At 42.5% G+C, this 19316-nt stretch overlaps 2 protein-coding genes across 2 annotated transcripts in view; both read right to left on the bottom strand.

The window, feature by feature from the left end:
* Positions 1–19316, bottom strand: part of ALK (ALK receptor tyrosine kinase) — a 739286-nt gene that overhangs the window by 297555 nt on the left and 422415 nt on the right. The gene's annotated exons all lie outside the window — the stretch shown is intronic.
* Positions 3281–7557, bottom strand: LOC132377285 (homeobox protein Mohawk-like; the record flags this gene model as incomplete). Its single annotated transcript, XM_059943467.1, has 2 exons — positions 3281–3384; positions 6726–7557. Coding segments are annotated over 2 exons (936 nt in total), but the record flags the coding sequence as incomplete, so codon positions are not given.

Below are 19316 nucleotides of genomic sequence, written 5' to 3'. Positions count from 1 at the left end.
TGGAGGTCGGTTTTATCCGTGCTCTTGCCCATCCTGGGAAGCCTGTCTCTCTGGGAAATGTTCCATGTGCTCTCTTCCTTCAGGCCACCAGCAGCTGAGCATTGTTGGGCTCCCCACACCCACAGGGGCTCTGACCTCAGCTGGATCCATGCCGGTCCACATTCCCTACAACACCATCTCCAAACTCTCAACTCTTCTCTGGCACATTTGCGTCTTCTCACTGTCAGCACTCGGTCTTGCTTCCCGCTTCCCTGAGGAGACAGGAGCCCTTCAGCTCCCTGTTCTCTGCCTTATTTCTTCCTGATAACTCCTCCATCTCCTTATCCTGCCTTCTTGTTTCAAAGGGAGAAGGAATCCCCCAAAGCATCCTTCCCAACCATTCCAGATCCTTCTAGAACATCTCTCCTTTTCTTTCAATCCATGTCCCTTGCTAAATCTTTCTTCTCCCCTGTCCACTGATTCCTTCAAGTTTCTGCCATCATTCTCCTTCCTTTACTCTCAAACTTCAATGTCTTATTCTCCATTCACTTGGTATTTAACCTTTTGAAGCCTCACTGCCAACACAATTCTCTGAAGAAGCTCTCCTAGGGGTTGCCTGTTACCTCTTACTTGTCAAATGCAAAGGCTTTGGTCAACGTCTGTCATGCTCTAAAAGGATCTCCTTGGAACTCTCTGATCCTTCATTTCCATGTCCCTAACTAGCCCACTGTTCCTGCACGTTCTGACCACACTTCCCTTGGCCTCCCTTCCTTGACCCGCTGGAGTGTGTCCTCAGCACAATCCTACGCCCTCTTCTTCCTACCTCCCTGGGAAAGCCCATATCCTCCCAGTGATCCCTTCTCTGTGGAACACTCCATTGCATCTCTGGCCTCAAGCTCTCTCTCGACATCCTGATAGACTTTTAAAATTTGTTGTGGTGGTGGTTAAACTATACACAACATAAAATTTAGCATCTTAACCATTTTTTAGTGTACAGTTCACTGGCATTAAGTACATTCACTTTGGTCTCCAACCATCACCACCATCTGTCTCCAGAACATTTTTCATCTTGCAAAACCAAAACTCTACACCCGTTAAACAATAACTCGCCATTCCCTCCTACCTCCAGCCTCTGGCAACCATCATTCTACTTTCTGTCTCCACGAACCTGACCTCCCTAGGGTTCTCATATAAGTGGACTCATATAGTATTTGTACTTGTGTGACTGGCTTATTTCACTGAGCATAATGTCCTCAAGGTTTGTCTAGGTTGTAGCATGTGTCAGAATTTCCTTCCTTTTTAAGGCTGAATAATATTCCTTTGCACGTATGTACCATTTTATCCATTCATCTGTTGATGGACACTTGTCATTAACAGATTTTTAATGAGCTTTTCTGTGCCAGGCTCCGTGACAGGCACTGGTATACACCGGAGCTTGCAGTCCTCGTGGCGCCCTCATTATTGTGTATGAGCTGCATATCCCCAAATGCGGGTCCCTCCAGGGTACAGACCATATCTGGTTTCTTTGGCAGCTTCAAACCCCTAACAGAGCCTCTTGCAAGAGTCAGTGCCCAGTAAAAATTTGTTCAGTGAGTGAATGAATGAATCCAATAGGCACTTGTGAATAGATCAGTTTTATAAATACCTACCTTGAAATCCTTCTCTTGAAGTTTCATCCCCAGAGAGTGTTTGCAGTAGAAGTTACCTCCAAACACAGCATGGATCACTCAAGTTTTTATTACTGAGAGGTTCTTGTTACTCCATAAATCTTGTGCTCCCCCAATGTAAATTGCCATTGAGCAAGCAGAACAACGATATGGGCATTCTTTTTATCAAGGACCTAGTATTAAGACAGATTAACTTGAAGGGAATAGCACCAGCCTGGGTATCTGCCCCATCCCTCATTCTTATTGTGATTAATGAGATGAGGCACATATTTTTTTCTATTCTGCCTGAAAACATATTGAATTTATGCCTCATCCCACAATGTTAAATATTGTCTTAGAATTACATTATCTCTTACACAGATGGATGGGCCTGGTGCTGTGTGTACTGCTGACAGTTTTCCTGAAGTGGAACCAGGATTGGTAAGGGAATTTTTCAGCCATGATTATAGCTGAAAAGCATGCAGAGACCTTCAGTAAAACTAGACTATACAGGTATGCAGTGAATCCGGAACCAAAGGGTTCATGCAAAGATGCAAAGATGCAGCAGACCAAGAACCAAGTCAGTAGGAGGTAGACATGTCTTTATGGTGGGTGGCTAATGCCATCTTGAAGAAGTAGAACCCTTTAAAAGATCATGTCTCCATATTTGTAACTTGAGTGCCTTAGCACTAAGGAAGGACTCAAATATTTTTGAAATGAATGAGTTTATATTTTTCAAACTGTTTTTGTATTTACTATTTTATTTTATTCTTAAACTAACCTTAGATAGGTAATGATTTATTATTCCCAATTTACAGGTGAAGAAACTGAGACACAAAGTGGCATTATGAGTTACCCAATTACCAGGGGGCTGAGATTAGTAACCTGGCCTATTGAATTTACATGCAGGGACTGCTCTTCCACTTCATTCAGTCATCTTTTCAACAAATGTTTGTTGAGCAACTAATATGTTCCAGGTTCTGGACTTGATTGTGCATGAAGGTTGGGGAGATGGAAACATGCTCTATTTCCTCAGGGATATCAGAGTTTACAGAGGATACAGATAGGAAAATGAATCATTACAACCAAGTTGCCAAGAGCAAGAATAGAGCCATGGGCACCATACTGTGGCCATGGAGGTCTGGGGGACTAACTTTGCTTTGTGAGGCTGGAAAGGCTTTGGAGAAGAGATGATATTTCAATCAGAGGAGTTTTCTAGTTAGACATAGTAGATCAAGAATCCCAGCCCAGAGGCATGTGCAAAGGCACAGAGATGGAAAGCAGTGTGCATCTTCAGGGAATTCCAATCAGCATGGCTGGAATGTGGGTGTCATGGTGAGGAGTGGCAGAGAAGAAAGACTGAAGAAGCAGCAGGGGCTGGATTCATTTAGCATCCAGACAAAATTTATAGAGGGCCTACCACATGCTATGAACTGTGTTTGATGTGGTTGATCCAGTGGATATAATGAAAGAGAGAGGTCCTTGCTCTCATGGACCTTTCTTTCTATTGAGGGAGTTAGACAATATACAAGGAGTCAAGTACACTAATTAGTTACAGATTGTGAGTATTGCTAAAATGAACTAAACAAGGTGGTGCAATAGAGAAAAGCAGGTCACAGCAAGCATTCCACAGGTGGTGATGTTTCAGCTGAGACCTAAAGGATGAGCAGCAGATTATAGAGCCACGTAAAGGGTGTTCCATGCTGGGGCAGCAGGAAGCGCAAAGGGCCTGTGGTTGGTAGAGACAGATGCACAATGACTGTGGAGAACAGTATGAGAGGTGGTCAGATATGTGGGCAAAGCAAGGTCATACAGGGCTTTGGTCAAGATTTTATTCTAAGACCAATAAGAAGCCATTCAAATGCTTACAGTGAAATGACATAATTTGAATTATACTTTTAAAGTTTATTTTCACTGCTATGTAGAGAATGAGTTAGAAGGGAGCAAAAGTGGAAGTAGGAAGGCCAGTTAGACTACTGCTGTCACCCAGGTGAGAGATGATGGTGGCTTGGACCAGGGAGGTGGGAGAGTGGGGGTAAGTAGCTAAATATATATTTTGTAGGTAGAATGGGTGGGACTTGCTCTCAGAGTGGATATGGGTGAGGGGTGAAGGAGGAGATGAGGAAGAATCACAGCCTTGGGTAATGCCGGGATGGTGGGCTCCTTCCCGAGATGGAGTCGGGGAAGCAGCCAGGGGTGGACTAACCTGGAGAACCAGAGAGACCCTGAGGCTCGGCAGTAAGGCTGGGCTTGATTTCACAGAAGATGGATGCCCTGATGCTGAGCATAATATCATGGTCAGATTGGCATTTAAGAAGGTTGTTTTGACAACTGCATGGAGAGAGGAGGCAAGGAGCCTAGAGACAGAGAGGTGAGTCCAGGGTGACTGTAATGGTCAAGACAAGAGGTGATGAGGGCTTGAAGTAGGGCAGAGACCCTGGGCTGCTTATGGTCTGCTGACACCCCAGGTGTCCAGCTGTTAGGATTACGAGGGAAATGTGGTTCCCACTGGGGAGGGGAGTGGGTAGTAATTGGACCACGGTAAGGGTAGCCAGCTGGGCAGAGAGTAACACCAAAACCTTTGGGGCCTCTTGATGAGGCATAACTTGGGAACAGATGGGGTGCTCTGTGGTTCTCAGGGCAGGAAGGCGAATTCTTACCCCAGAGCCAGGGAGGGGGCTTCTCCCTACGTATATGCCAGTTCCTTCTCAGTAGACTCTTGGGGGCATCAACAGCTCCAGAACAAAAGTGCTGTCTAGAGATGATTGAAGTGTCCTGGGGGCAGTGAGTTCCCTGTCACAGAAGTTCAAATAGGCTGACAACCAATTGGCAGGGCTTCAAATACCAGCTGGAAGTTGGTTTAAATGTCCTAAAAGTCTCCTTCTTGCCAGAGCTTCTAGTTCCCCTCCGGTTCTGATGAGCTTGGGAGACCTGTGTTGGGTCAGGCACTCCTGACATGACTGAAATTCCGTTCTGGGTGGAAGAGCTTGAAGGGACGTCGGAACTGAGCCCTCTGCTGCCTATGCCATCAGTGGTGGCTGGGGCTTCAGGGAGTTGCTTCATGCTGACAGATGGGTGCAGGGCAAGCCATGGAGAGCAGAGGCCATGTCACGCATCAGAGCATTCATGTGATGGCAGAGAAATCATCATTCCCAGAGGCCAACGCCAGCACTGATCGGCTCTTTCTATAACATAAGACAGCCAAGGGTTTCTATAGCATCCCTAAAGAGAACACAATGAAGGGTCGGGAAGAGTTCAAACTCAAAAGGGGACAGATTAATTGGGAAAAAAATAACGTTCGTTTGGTTTGGTAGCCAGCAGCAGCCCCACTGGGATTATTTGCTGGCATCCACCATGGGGTGAATGGATATGGAAGAAAACCTGGCCCTTGTGTAATGTAAATGGCTGCAGACATTGTAATAAAACTCACACAGACTTCTCCAGCAGTCCCCTGAACTAATGAATTCTGGTTTGCTACAATTTGTGGTTAGCACTCCCAGAGCCAGTTCTCCTCTGAGAAGCATCTCTCCTCAACTGATGACGTTTAGGGTCAGTGCTCTCCAGGGTGACTGTGGCTGGGGGAAGGACGTCCGACTAGACGGTGCAGAGGCTCTTAGTAAGCCTCCACCAGACAGTGTTCTGGGGCAATAGGACTCGGTCTCTTTTCTCCATGTACAGAGTTCTTAGATCAGGAATCAAGCTTTGGGCATTTGATCCCTTTTTGTCTGCACACTTCTTGCTTTTCTTATTCTATCAAGCACGTTACAATAAATGGCAATTGCTTTCACTGCTGGGTAAAAACCAATGAGCATATAACATGACTTGGAGCAACAGGAGGTGATTAGAGAATGAGATACTCATCATCAAGGGAAAACAGGAGTGGTCTCAGATAAAGATGAGGTGAGTTCATCATAGGCTAATGACCTTGGACTTTTAGAAAACATGAGACTTAGCTTTAGAGATTGAACAGAATTTGGAGGGGGCAGGGAAGACTGAGAGAGTATATTTTGGGTGGGACACTGGGGCAACGGCCCAGATTATAGCTAAGGAAGTTGCTTGAAGTAAGAGGCAGAAGTATTGGCAAGGATATTGGAACCCTTGTGCACTGTTGATGGGAATGTAAAATGATGCGACCACCATGGCAATAGAATGGTGGTTCCTCAAGAAATTAAAAATAGAATTACCACATGATCCAACAATTCCACTTCTGGGTATATATCTAAAAGAACTGAAAGCAGGCCTCAAAGATATATGTACGTACGTGTTCATAGCAGCATTATTCACAAGCCAAAGCGTAGAAGCAACTTAAATGTCCATTGACAGTTGAATGGATTAATAAAATGTGGTATAAAGATGGAATGGAATATTATTCAGCCTTTAAAATGAAGGAAATTCTGGAGCATACTACATCATGGATGAATCTCAAGGACATTACGCTAAGTAAAATAAGTCAGTCACGAAAGTACAAATACTGTATGATTCCACTTATAGTAAAATTCATAGAGACAGAAAGTAGAATAGTGGTTCCCAGGGACTGTGGGTAGGGGGAATAGGGAGTTGTTGTTATATGGATACAGAGTTTCAGTTTGGGGGATGAAAAATTCTGGAAATGGATAGTTAGTAATGGTTGTACAACACCTTAAATGTACTTAACACAATTGAACTGTACACTTAAAAATGCTTAAGATGGTAGGTACTTCCTTGGTCGTCCAGTGGGTAAGACTCCGTGCTCCCAATGCAGGGGACCCAGGTTCAATCCCTGGTTGGGGAACTAGATCCCACATGCGTGCCTCAACTAAGAGTCCACATGCCGCAACTAAAAGATCTGCATGCCACAACTAAGACTCGGCACAGCCAAATAAATAAATAAATAAATAAATATTTTAAAAAATGCTTAAGATGGTAAATTTTATGTGTATTTTACCATTATTAAATTTTTTACTTAAAAATTATTATTATTATATTTAATATTATAATTAAATATTAAATATTAAATTTAATATTTAATATTAATATTATTATTATTATTATTATTATTATTATCATTTTTTAGCTTTAATTCTGTTTTAAACAAGGTATCACCAAAAAGCACAGACTTACCTGTGCGATAGACGAAATTGCCTTCGGTTTCTGACGATGAGGGAGATACCAATTCCTCCTCAAATTCATTGGAACTAAAAGATCCTGAATGGTTTCTCTGCCTTGTCTTTCCCATCATGGCAGCATCTGTGACCATGACGTGTCTCAAAGAGTCGTTAAGGTAACGATTCAACAAGCTGCTCTTGTATTTTGCGGGCGATACGTAGTCCTCATTGGCCCGTGACTCTGGCCTCACTCCAGCTTTTATGACTGAGCTCTCACTTTTAATCACAGGATGGTGAACTGGATTATTATAGCCTTCTTCATTCATGTGGTTTCGTGGAGGATTTTCTCCATCTTCAGAACTTGAGTCATCACTGCTTACACTCAGCTGCTCAGCGTTTCCTTGAACATACTTATTGTACAACTTTATTCTTAAGGCCCAGCTTAAATCTGGCTGTCGAACAGTATTCTTAAGCCGACGTCTTGCATTAGCAAACCAATTTGACACCTGCACTAGCGTCATCTGCGAGCCGAGCGCCAGGAGAATCTTCTCCGTCTTGGTGGGGTACGGACTGTCGCGGTGCTTGTACAGCCACTGCTTGAGGGGCCGCGCCATGTCCCGCAGGGCCTGCCGCTTGTGCCTCACCTTCCCGCCATTCTGCCGGGCCCCGGTCCTCCGGTGTCTCAGGCCCAGGTTGTCCTTGAGGGGCGCGCCGTCCGTAATGCCCACCTCGGGGCGAGCGTGCGTACTGTCCAGGACGCCGCTGTAGGGCCTGCCGCCCCGCTCCCGCTCCGGAGCCCCGCGGTCCTCAAAAAGCACAGCGCCGCTGAACTTGTTGAAGACGACGGTTCATGGCGCGCCTGCGCGGCGCGGCCGCAGCGCCTTGGGGCCGGGCCGCCGGGAGCTCTGCAGGGCTCGGGTTCCGGATTCACTCCACACTGTGGCTTGGGGAGCTCCCTCCCTGCGGAACCGCCCCGCCCCACGCCCGCGAACCAGGTGGGCTCCCCGGCTCCTCACAGACCCTCGGGCCAGCCTCGGCCGCTGCCCCCACCCCGCCTCGGGCGCGTCCCCAAGGGCCTCGGAGGGAGGTGGGGGAAGGGCGGGGAGAGCCCAGGCGCGCGGAGCAGGGGGAAGGAGACTGAAAATTATTTTTTAACAAGTAAGAGATAGAATAGCTTCCAGATGCAAATCAGGAAGAGTAGGGCTCAATTTTCACTAACATTTCTGTGACTCAGTGCCCAGCCCAGTGCCTGGGGCTTAGAAGGGTTTCCTGTTTGAGCAACGAAGGAATGAGTAGAACTCAAAACACTTAAGGAGAAGCAATAATAGGAGCAGGAAAGGCAGGCCAGGCTGACTGAGTCATGACTTAAGGTCTGTCCCCACGTCAGCGTGAGAGGCCACTGAAATCACTCAGCTGACGCTTCTGAAGGTCTGCTCACCAAGCCACCTGCTGATTGTGATCTGAGTTTTAGCTGCCCACGTGGATTTGCTTGTAGGCAGAGAACACATATGTTGGCCAAAGAGAGGATTCTAACCAATCATTATATGTTTTATCGGGCATTTAAAATTAGCATATATGACTTACATATGTTCTTTGGGAGTGTGGTTTGCCTGAGTCTTGAGTATGACTGGTCCTGCAAAACTGAAGGTCTGGTCTAGAACTCGGTGAGTCTACTGAGCAATTACCACCCTGGAGGGCCTTGCTGGCTTTCTCAAGAATCAAGAATCGTTTCTACCATCACTCATCAGATGAGCAAGGAGAGCAGAAAGTCTGCTCAGTCCCTCTCTAATTATTCTCGCCTCTAGCCCCAGTCAACACCTGCTTGTGGACATTCACTGCCTTTCCTTTAGACCCTTGCTAAGCAAAGTGGCTGCAGCAGCATCAGCATCACCTGGGGAGCTTGTTACAAATGCAGATTTCAGCTCCATCCCGGACCGGCTTAAACAGAATCTGGATTTAACTAGATCTCTGGGGGGTTCATAAGCACAATAAACCATCTAATTCCTGTTCCCCATGCTCACCCAGTCATGGGAGTCATCTGGCATGCATTATTAAAGACAGTCCCAGGCTCCTCCTCCCTTGGAGATTCTGATTCAGTAGTGGAAATGGCATGTGAGTAGTGTGTGCAGGTACCGCAATGTGCGAAGAGTCAGGAAAGAGGGATATTTAAGCCATGCTATAAAAAGATGCTTGTTTCTGGGACACACACACACACACACACACACACACAGAGACCAAGGTGCTAATGTCATGTCCAGGAGGCTTCCTTATAATGAAAGCTTCTAGAGGAAATGGGCACTGACTTCTGTGAATGTTTATAAGCAACTTGTAGCAAATTTGGGGTATTCAATATTTAAGTAACAATTCTGGCTCTGACCTTTTCCAGCATTACTGATTTCAGCCTCCTCTCTCACTGAACCACCTCCATCACATCTCTGGTTTCCCCCGATAGATTAAAAGAAGCTTATTTTTTAAAAAAATGTAGCCAAGATACAAAGGCTTTAAAGAGAACAGGGAATCCTTCAACCATGCAGAAGGCTGTTTTAAGAGTAAATTAGGGGGGCGGAGTCAAGATGGCAGTGTGGGAAAACTCCGAGTTACCGTCTCCCCACAACTAGGGTGCCTGCCCGCTGCTCATGGGGGACCCTGACGCCCAAGGAGACGGGAGGAACCCCCAAGTGAACCGGTACGATGTGGGGGGACTGAGGGGGGAGGAGAAGTGGAGGCCAGACAGGATCCGTGCCCCTGAGGCCAGGGAGATCAGGAGAGGCAGGCGGGAGGGGCCCTCCAGGAGGAGGGGGAGAGGAGCGAGGGCGATTACCCCACCCACTCAGGCCCAGGGAGCCTGCCGGGATCCCAGGTGAGGTCCCCTGCCCGCTGACACCAGGGGTGGGGGGCACGCCTGGGCCCCTTCTGTTCCTTGAGCCTAAGCCCCACCCCCCACAGCTCCCAGGGCCTTTTCCAGCCCTGTGGGTCCTGAGCATTGGCCCTGCCCACCACCCAAACCTCGCCCTTGCTTAGGCCCCGCCCTCCACAGCTAAGGCCTCATCCCCCCCTTTTTTTTTCTTTCTTTTTTATTTTTTTCTTTTCCCTTCTCCTCTTTTTAACTATTGTGGTACCCATGTACCTTCCAGTTGTTGATTCATCTATATATTTATTATTATATTCTTTCTAATATATCTGTTAGTTTCCTAGTCTAAATTTTATTTTTTACTGTGTTATTGTTCTTTTTTTTTTTTTTTTTTGCCACCCCACATGGCTTGCGGATTCTTGGTTCATGAGCCAGGGGTTGAGCCAAAGCTCCTGTGGTGGGAGCTCCGAGTCTGACCCACTGTACTAACAGAGAACCTCAGACTCCAGGGAATATTCATCAGAGTGAGGTCTCACAGAGGTCCTCATCTCAGCACCAAGACCCAGCTCTACACAATAGCCTACAAACTCCAGTGTTGGAAGCCTCAGGCCAAACAACCAGTAAGATAGGAACACAATCCCACTCATAAAAAAAAAAAAATGAGACGGCAAAAAAATATATCACAGATGAAGGAGCAAGGTAAAAACCTACAAGACCAAATAAATGAGGAGGAAATAGGAAATCTACCTGAAAAAGAATTCAGAGTAATGATAGTAAAGATGATCCAGAATCTCGGAAATAGAATGGAGGCATGGATTGAGAAAATACAGGAACTCTTTAACAAACATCTGGAAGAGCTAAAGAACAAACAGACAGAGATGAACAACACAATAACTGAAATGAAAAATACACTAGAAGGAATCAATAACAGAATAACTGAGGCAGAAGAATGAATAAGTGAGCTGGAAGACAAAATGGTGGAAATAACTGCCGAGGAGCAGAATAAAGAAAAAAGAATATAAAGAATTGAAGACAATCTCAGAGACCTCTGGGATAACATTAAATGCACCAACATTCGAATTATAGGGGTCCCAGAAGAAGAAGAGAAAAATAAAGGGTCTGAGAAATTATTTGAAGAGATTGTAGTGGAAAACTTCCCTAACATGGGAAAGGAAATAGTCACCCAAGTCTAGGAAGCACAGAGAGTCCCATACAGGATAAACCCTGGGAAAAACATACCAAGACACATATTAATCAAACTAACAAAAATTAAATTCAAAGAAAAAATATTAAAAGCAGTGAGAGAAATACAAAAAATAACATACAAAGGAATCCCCATAAGGTTATCAGCTGATATTTCAGCAGAAACTCTGCAGGCCAGAAGGGAGTGGCAGGATATACTTAAAGTGATGAAAGAGAAAAACCTACAACGAAGATTACTCTACCCAGCAAGGATCTCATTCAGATTCGATGGAGAAGTCAAAAGCTTTTCAGACAAGCAACAGCTAAGAGAATTCAGCACCACCAAATCAGCTTTACAACAAATGCTAAAGAAACTTCTCGGGGCAGGAAACACAAGAGAAGGAAAAAACCCACAAAAACAAACCCAAAACAATTAAGAAAATGGTAATAGGAACATACATATCAATAATAACCTTGAATGTAAATGGATTAAATGCCACAACCAAAAGATAGACTGGCTGAATGGATACAAAAACAAGACCCATATAAATGCTGTCTACAAGAGACCCACTTCAGACCTAGGGACACATACAGACTGAAAGTGAAGGGATGGAAAAAGATATTCCATGCAAATGGAAATCAAAAGAAAGCTGGAGTAGCAATACTCATATCAGATAAAAAAGACTTTAAAATAAAGACTGTTACAAGGGATAAGGAGGGACACTACATAATGATCAAGGGATCAATCCAAGAAGAATATATAACAATTATAAATGTTTATGCACCCAACATAGGAACACCTCAACACATAAGGCAAATGCTAACAACCATGAAAGGAGAAATCAACAGTAACACAATAATAGTAGGGGACTTTAACACCCCACCTACACCAATGGACAGATAATCCAAACAGAAAATGAATAAGGAAACACAAGCTTTAAATGACACAATAGACCAGATAGATTTAATTGATATTTATAGAACATTCCACCCATAAGTGGCAGAATACACTTTCTTCTCAAGTGCACAGGGAACATTCTCCAGGATAGATCACATCTTGGGTCACAAATCGAGCCTCAGAAAATTGAAGAAAATTGAAATCATATCAAGCATCTTTTCTAACCACAGCACTATGAGATTGGAAATCAGTTACAGGAAAAAAACTGTAAAAAACACAAATACATGGAAGCTAAACAGTGCGCTACTAAATAACCAAGAAATCAAAGAAGAAATTAAAAAATACATAGAAACAAATGACAACAAAAACATGATGACCCAAAACATATGGGACGCAGCAAAAGCAGTTCTAAGAGGGAAGTTTATAGCAATTCAGTCTCACCTCAAGAAACAAGAAAAATCTCAAATAAACAATCTAACTCTACACTTAAAACAACTAGAGAAAGAAGAACAAAGAAAACCCAAAGTCAGTAGAAGGAAAGAAATCATAAAGATCAGAGCAGAAATAAACAGAAATGAAGAAAACAATAGCAAAGGTCAGTAAAACTAAAAGTTGGTTCTTTGAGAAGATAAACAAAATTGATAAACCATTAGCCAGACTCATCAAGAAAAAAAGGGAGAGGACACAAATCAATAAAATTAGAAATGAAAAAGGAGAACTCACAACTGACACTGCAGAAATACAAAGGATTGTAAGAGACAACTACAAACAACTGTATGCCAATAAAATGGACAACCATGAAGAAAGGGACAAATTCTTGGAAAGGTACAATTTTCCAAGACTGAACCACAAAGAATTAGAAAATATAAACAGACCTATCACAAGTAATGAAATTGAAGCCGTAATTTAAAATTTTCCAATAAACAAAAGTCCAGGACCAGATGGCGAATTCTATGAAACATTTAGAGAAGAGCTAACACCTATCCTTCTCAAATGCTTCCCAAAAATTGCAGAGGGAGAAACACTCCCAAATTCATTCTACAAAGCCACCATCACCCTGATACCAAAACCAGAAAAAGATATCATAAAAAAAGAAAATTATAGACCAATATCACTGATGAACATAGATACAAAAATCCTGAACAAAATACTAGCAAACAGAATCCAACAGCACATTAAAAGGATCATATACCATGATCAAGTGGGATTTATCCCAGGGATGCAAGGATTCTTCAATATATGCAAATCAATCAATGTGATACACCACATTAACAAATTAAGGAATAAAAATCATATGATCATCTCAATAGATACAGAAAAAGCTTTTGACAAAATTCAACACCTATTTATGATAAAAACTCTCCAGAAAGTGGGCATAGAGGGAACCTACCTCAACATAATAAAGGCTATATATGACAGACCCACAGCAAGCATCATTCTCAATGGTGAAAAACTGAAAGCATTTCCACTAAGATCAAGAACAAGACAAGGATGTCCACTCTCTCCACTATTATCCAACATAGTTTTGGAAGTCCTAGCCATAGCAATCAGAGAAGAAAAAGAAATAAAAGGGCTACAAGTTGGAAAAGAAGATGTAAAACTGTCACTGTTTGCCAATGACATGGTACTATACATAGAATATCCTAAAGATGCCACCAGAAAACTACTAGAACTAATTAATGAATTTGGTAAAGTTGCAGGATACAAAATTAATACACAGAAATCTCTTGCATTCCTATACACTAACAACAAAAGATCAGAAAGAGAAATTAAGGAAACACTCCCATTTACCACTGCAACAAAAAGAATAAAATACCTAGGAATAAACCTACCTAAGGAGGAGAAAGACTTGTATTCAGAAAACTATAAAACACTGATGAAAGAAATCAAAGATGACATAAACAGATGGAGAAATATACCATGTCCTTGGAGTGGAAGAATCAAAATTGTGAAAATGACTATACTACCCAAAGCAATCTACAGATTCAATGCAATCTCTATCAAACTACCAATGGCATTCTTCAGAGAATTAGAACACAAAATCTTACAATTCCTATGGAAACACAAAAGACCCTGAATAGCCAAAACAATCTTGAGAAAGAAAAACGGAGTTGGAGGAATCAGGCTCCCTGACTTCAAACTATACCATAAAGCTACAGTAATGAAGACAGTATGGTACTGGCACAAAAACAGAAGTATAGCTCAACGGTACAGGACAGAATGCCCAGAGATAAACCCATGCACATATGGGGACCTAATTTACAACAAAGGAGGCAAGAACATACAATGGAGAAAAGACAGTCTCTTCAATAAGTGGTGCTGGGAAAACTGGACAGCTACATGTAAAAGAATGAAATTAGAACACCACCTAACACCATACACAAAAATAAACTCCAAAGGGATTAAAGATTAAATGTAAGACCAGACACTATAAAACTTTTAGAGGAAAATATAGGAAAAACACTCTGACATAAACCACAGCAAGATCTTTTTTGACCCACCTCCTAGAGTAAGGGAAATAAAAACAAAAATAAACAAATGGGACTTAATTAAACTTAAAAGCCTTTGCACAGCAAAGGAAACCATAAACAAGACAAAAAGACAACCCTCAGAATGGGAGAAAGTATTTTCAAATGAAACAACAGACAAAGGATTAATCTCCAAAATATACAAACAGCTCATGGAGCTCAATATCAAAAAAACAAACAATCCAGTTAAAAAATGGGCAGAAGACTTAAATAGACATTTCACCAAGGAGGACATACAGATGGCCAAGAGGCACATGAAAAGATGCTCAACATCACTAATTATTAGAGAAATGCAAATCAAAACTACAGTGAGGTATCACCTCACGCCAGTCAGAATGGCCATTATCAGAAAAGGTAGAAACAATAAATGCTGGAAAGGGTGTGGTGAAAAGGGAACCCTCCTACACTGTTGGTGGGAATGTAAATGGATACAGCCACTATGGAAAACAGTATGGAGGTTCCTTAAAAAACTAAAAATAGAACTACCATATGACCCAGCAATCCCACTACTGGACATATACCCTGAGAAAACCATAGTTCAACAAGAGATGTGCACCACAATGTTCACTGCAGCATTATTTACAATAGCCAGGACATGGAACCAACCTAAATGTGCATCGACAGATGAATGGATAAAGAAGATGTGGCACATAGATACAACGGAATATTACTCAGCCATAAAAAGAAACGAAATTTAGTTATTTGTAGTGAGGTGGACGGACCTAGAGTCTGTCATACAGAGTGAAGTAAGTCAGAGAAAAACAAATACTGTATGCTAATGCATATATATGGAATCTAAAAAAAAAAAGAAAAAATGGTACTGATGAACCTAGTTGCAGGGCAGGAACAAAGATGTAGACATAGAGAATGGACTTGATGACATGGGGTGGGAGGGTGAAGCTGGGGCGAAGTGAGAGTAGCATCGACATATATACACTACCAAATGTAAAATAGTTGGCTGGTGCGAAGCAGCAGCATAGCACAGGGAGATTGGCTAGGTGCTTTGCAATGACCTAGAGGGGTGGGATAGGGAGGATGGGAGGGAGATGCAAGAGTGGGGGGGATATGGGGACATATGCATGCATATGGCTGATTCACTTTGTTGTACAACAGAAACTAACACAGTATTGTGAAGCAATTATACTCCATTAAAGATCTATTAAAAACAATAAATAAAATAAAATATAAAAACAGAAATTAAGGAACAGGAAACATTCAGTGGCTCTAAAACTTAAATGCCCGTAAGTGTCTGAATTTTACAACATCTTAAATATATTTATAAATACACTATTTGTATCTAATACATAAAATGTTTTCACATGCACACACACACAAAAAAGAGTAAATTAGATCAGCAAAAGCTTTCTGTACTCACTTGTACAATCCCTTTGGTCCCGCCTACTCTTGTGCTTTTCACTGAATATAAAGTCTGAAGTATGGAAGAAAAGAGCCTTTCTACCTTCTAGGCAAGTATCTCACTCTGGGTCCTCATGAATCCTTGGAAACCTTAATTCATGAATGAATTCTTATCCCTGAACTGATTCATCAAAGAACAGTGACTCACCCTAAATTATGCAAAAATCAAGGCTACATAACTGGAATCTATTCCAGTATATTTCCAATAGAATGCCTTTTACAACAACTAAGAAAACGTTTTAGGTAAGCAATTGTAATGGAGACTTGTTTGGCCTTTAGAGTGCCAGGAAGAAAGAAAGAAGGTAGCATTAGAGAGGGAGAGAGAGAGGGAGGAAGGGAGAGAGAGAGAGATTAGGTGATTACGTGTGAGGGATGTTTATTTGCAAGATACTTGTTATCTGTTTGTGTTCACATTTGGGATTTGCCACTTTGCAATCAGAAGAAGAAAGACCAAGCAGTGGCTTTAGTCACCACTCCCTGCTCTAGAATTCCTTATGGGGGTCATGGGTGTAACACAAGTTCCTACATTGGATCTGGGTCAAGGTGACCAATCCCCTGACATTCCTGTGGCTTCTCTGGAAGAAGGAAAAAGAAGAAGTCTCAGAAGAGGTGGAAAGGCAGCTGGGATGAGCAGAGAGAAGGAAGCTGCTCTGCCTTTCTCTTCTCTCACCAAGGCGGTGACAAAAAGCCTGGAGCTCCTTTAATTAATTTCTTCATCTGCTCTGGCAAGGATGACTTGTGCCCAATAATTGACATTCTTAAAGCCCCTTAAGAGTTCCTCATGGCAGGTGGTTGCTATTTCAAAGCATAAAAATATTAGTTGAGGGAATCAATCAGTGAACAAATCAATATTTGTTTAGCATCTGCCATGTGCTTAGCACCATACCAATCACAATGGTGTGCAAAATAAGTATAAAACATGGCCCCAACTGGAAGGAGACCATGTCTTCAGTGCTTACGAGCAGGCTTTAGAACTCATAAAGAACTGAGAACTCAGAACCCACAAAAACCGAAGTTCAAATCCTGTTCTATTGCTTTGGGAAGTTATTTGATTTCCCTTAGGCTTAGTGTCTTCCCTGTAAACTGAAGTTAGTAATATTTACTTCATAGGCTTTTACAAGTATTCAATACCTACAATATTTGTAAAGTGCCTAACTTATACAAAAAAATTCAATAACTAATAGCAAAAGAACAGTAAGAACAGTCCCGTTGGGGAAACCAGAAACATCTATACAAAACAATTTGTGAACAAAGAGAGCACTGGATGTTGATAGACTAAGTAAACGAAGAATTTAGTATAGCAACCTACAGGCATTCTCTGATGGGATGGGACACTGGAATGTCATTTAGTTTAGATAGTTATATGGAATTGAGAAATAAAGAGAACAGAGTGGGCTGAAGTCTCCCAGGAAGCCTTCATGAGGGAGGTGATTCATGAATCAGGGGCTCCATTTTGACTAGCTGTATTCTAGCCATGTAAATCAGACCAAGGGACAAGTGGGGCACAAATAGGTGACCTTGATTCCTCTGCCCCTCCAGCTGCCATCTTTCACCAGCTCCAAGCTAACCACCTGCACACCCACTTCCACACCTCTTAATGGCATTTCTATATCTTCTTTTGTGTAGTGTCCATTAAAGTCTTTTGACCATTTCTTAATTGGGTGGGTGCAAGCCGTTTGTCAGTTGTATAGGTATAGATAAAATCTCAAATATTTTCTCCTATTCTGTTTTTTCATTTTTTAAATGGAATCCTTTGAAGAGCAAAAGTATTTAATTTTGATAAATTCCAATTGATCAATATTTTGTTGTATAGTTTATACATTTCGTGTGCTAAGAAACCTTTGCTTACACAACTTTCTGAAATTTTCTCTATCTTTTCTTCCAGAAATTTCATAGTTTTAGATTTTACATTTAGGTCGATGATCTATTACCAGTTAATTTCCTAAGCATTTTAGTATGTTCCCATTGGCTTCAAAGCCATGCCAACATGCTAACAACTCCCAAATTTATTTTTATTCAGCCCAGATCTTTTCCCTGAGCTCCAGAGCCGCATGTCCACCTGCATATCCACTTGGATGTTTATAAGATTCTAAAAACTCCATCTCCAAACTAAAATTTCTACTTTCCTCTCCACACGTGTGCCTCCTTCACTTCTGCCTGTTTTAATGAATCGCTCCATCTACCCAATTGGTCAAGGCAAAAATACCTTCCTTTCTCTCTCACCTGTATCCAATCCAGCACTAATCTTGTCCATTGTACCTTGTACATAGATATGTACAAGCCTGTTCACATCTCTCTGTACCTCACTTTCTGACTACAGGACTACCCTCCCCGTCCTCTGGATCACTGAAAAAGTCTGGAGTCTCCAGACACTTCTGCTCTACCTCCAATTCACTCACGGTTCTATCCTTAAAACTCTACATCAGCTTTCCTTGGCTCTTAAGATAAAGGTTGTGATCCTAAATGTGTCTGATCCTTCCTCTGCCTTCCTCCCCATCCTTTTCCCCAGTAAGCCCTCCCTTTACTTTCAGACCCAGATGCATCAGTTTTCCTTTATTTCCTCAAAAATATCTCACCTTCAGGGCCTTCATATGCTGTTCTACTCCCAGAAAGAATCTTCCCACTAGTCATAATACTACTCTTTCTTCAGACTTCAGTTCAAAGGCCACTTCCTCTGGAAGGCTCATCTGATCCCCTGGCCGGGGTCAGGTTCCCTCTTTTTTTTTTTTTTTTAATTATTTATTTATTTATTTATTTATGGCTGTGTTGGGTCTTCGTCTCTGTGCGAGGGCTTTCTCTAGTTGCGGCAAGTGGGGGCCACTCTTCCTCGCGGTGCGCGGGCCTCTCACTATCGCGGCCTCTCTTGCTGCGGAGCACAGGCTCCAGACGCGCAGGCTCAGTAATTGTGGCTCACGGGCCTAGTTGCTCCGTGGCATGTGGGATCTTCCCAGACCAGGGCTCGAACCTGTGTCCCCTGCATTGGCAGGCAGATTCTCAACCACTGCGCCACCAGGGAAGCCCAGTTTCCCTCTTTTAAGAGCTCATAGAAGCCTATACTCCTTCGTCATGTATCATTATGGTAACTGCATGATTATACATGTAATTAGTAATGTAATATTCATTTCATCCTCTAGAATGCAAGCTTCATGAGGACAGCAATTTTTTCTGCTTGTTCTCAGCTTTTTCCCCACCATCCCGTACATTTCCCTGCATGCAGTAGAGGAATACTCACTGAGATAAGTATTTAGTGAATGAATGAATGAACGAGTGAATGAATGAAGGCAAAGAGAAAGGCAACCCTGGACAGAAAGAGAGGGGGAGGTGGGCCATGGTGCAAGATCTCACCAAGATGGGGGTCAGAATGGAATTACGTGGTTGTGGGAAACACGCTTGTGGATTTTCTTTTTGAAGTAGGAATCAATAAATAATTTTCTCTCCCCAGTCATGTAAGCAGGCAACTAATTATAGCAAGACCAGTGAGACCTACATTGCTCTCATCAAAGTCAACCTGTAACCAGCTTTAAAAGCGTATGGTAAAATAGTTTCAGCACGAAAGATGCAGATGTAACTCTGAATTCTCTGATCACAGCAGCTTCCTGTTTAAAAGCAATTAAGTGCAGGCATCAAAAGGCATTAGCAAGAGGGGAAAGTTCAATTAGAGGAAGATATTTTCAGAGCCAATTGGAAAAGAGACACATTTTTTGCACTTTTCTTCCAGAGCTTTTGGAAATC

The sequence above is a fragment of the Balaenoptera ricei genome, chromosome 13, assembly GCF_028023285.1.
Source record: "Balaenoptera ricei isolate mBalRic1 chromosome 13, mBalRic1.hap2, whole genome shotgun sequence".
In the NCBI taxonomy this organism is placed as follows: domain Eukaryota; kingdom Metazoa; phylum Chordata; class Mammalia; order Artiodactyla; family Balaenopteridae; genus Balaenoptera; species Balaenoptera ricei.
This window is presented reverse-complemented; position numbering and strand designations above follow the sequence as displayed.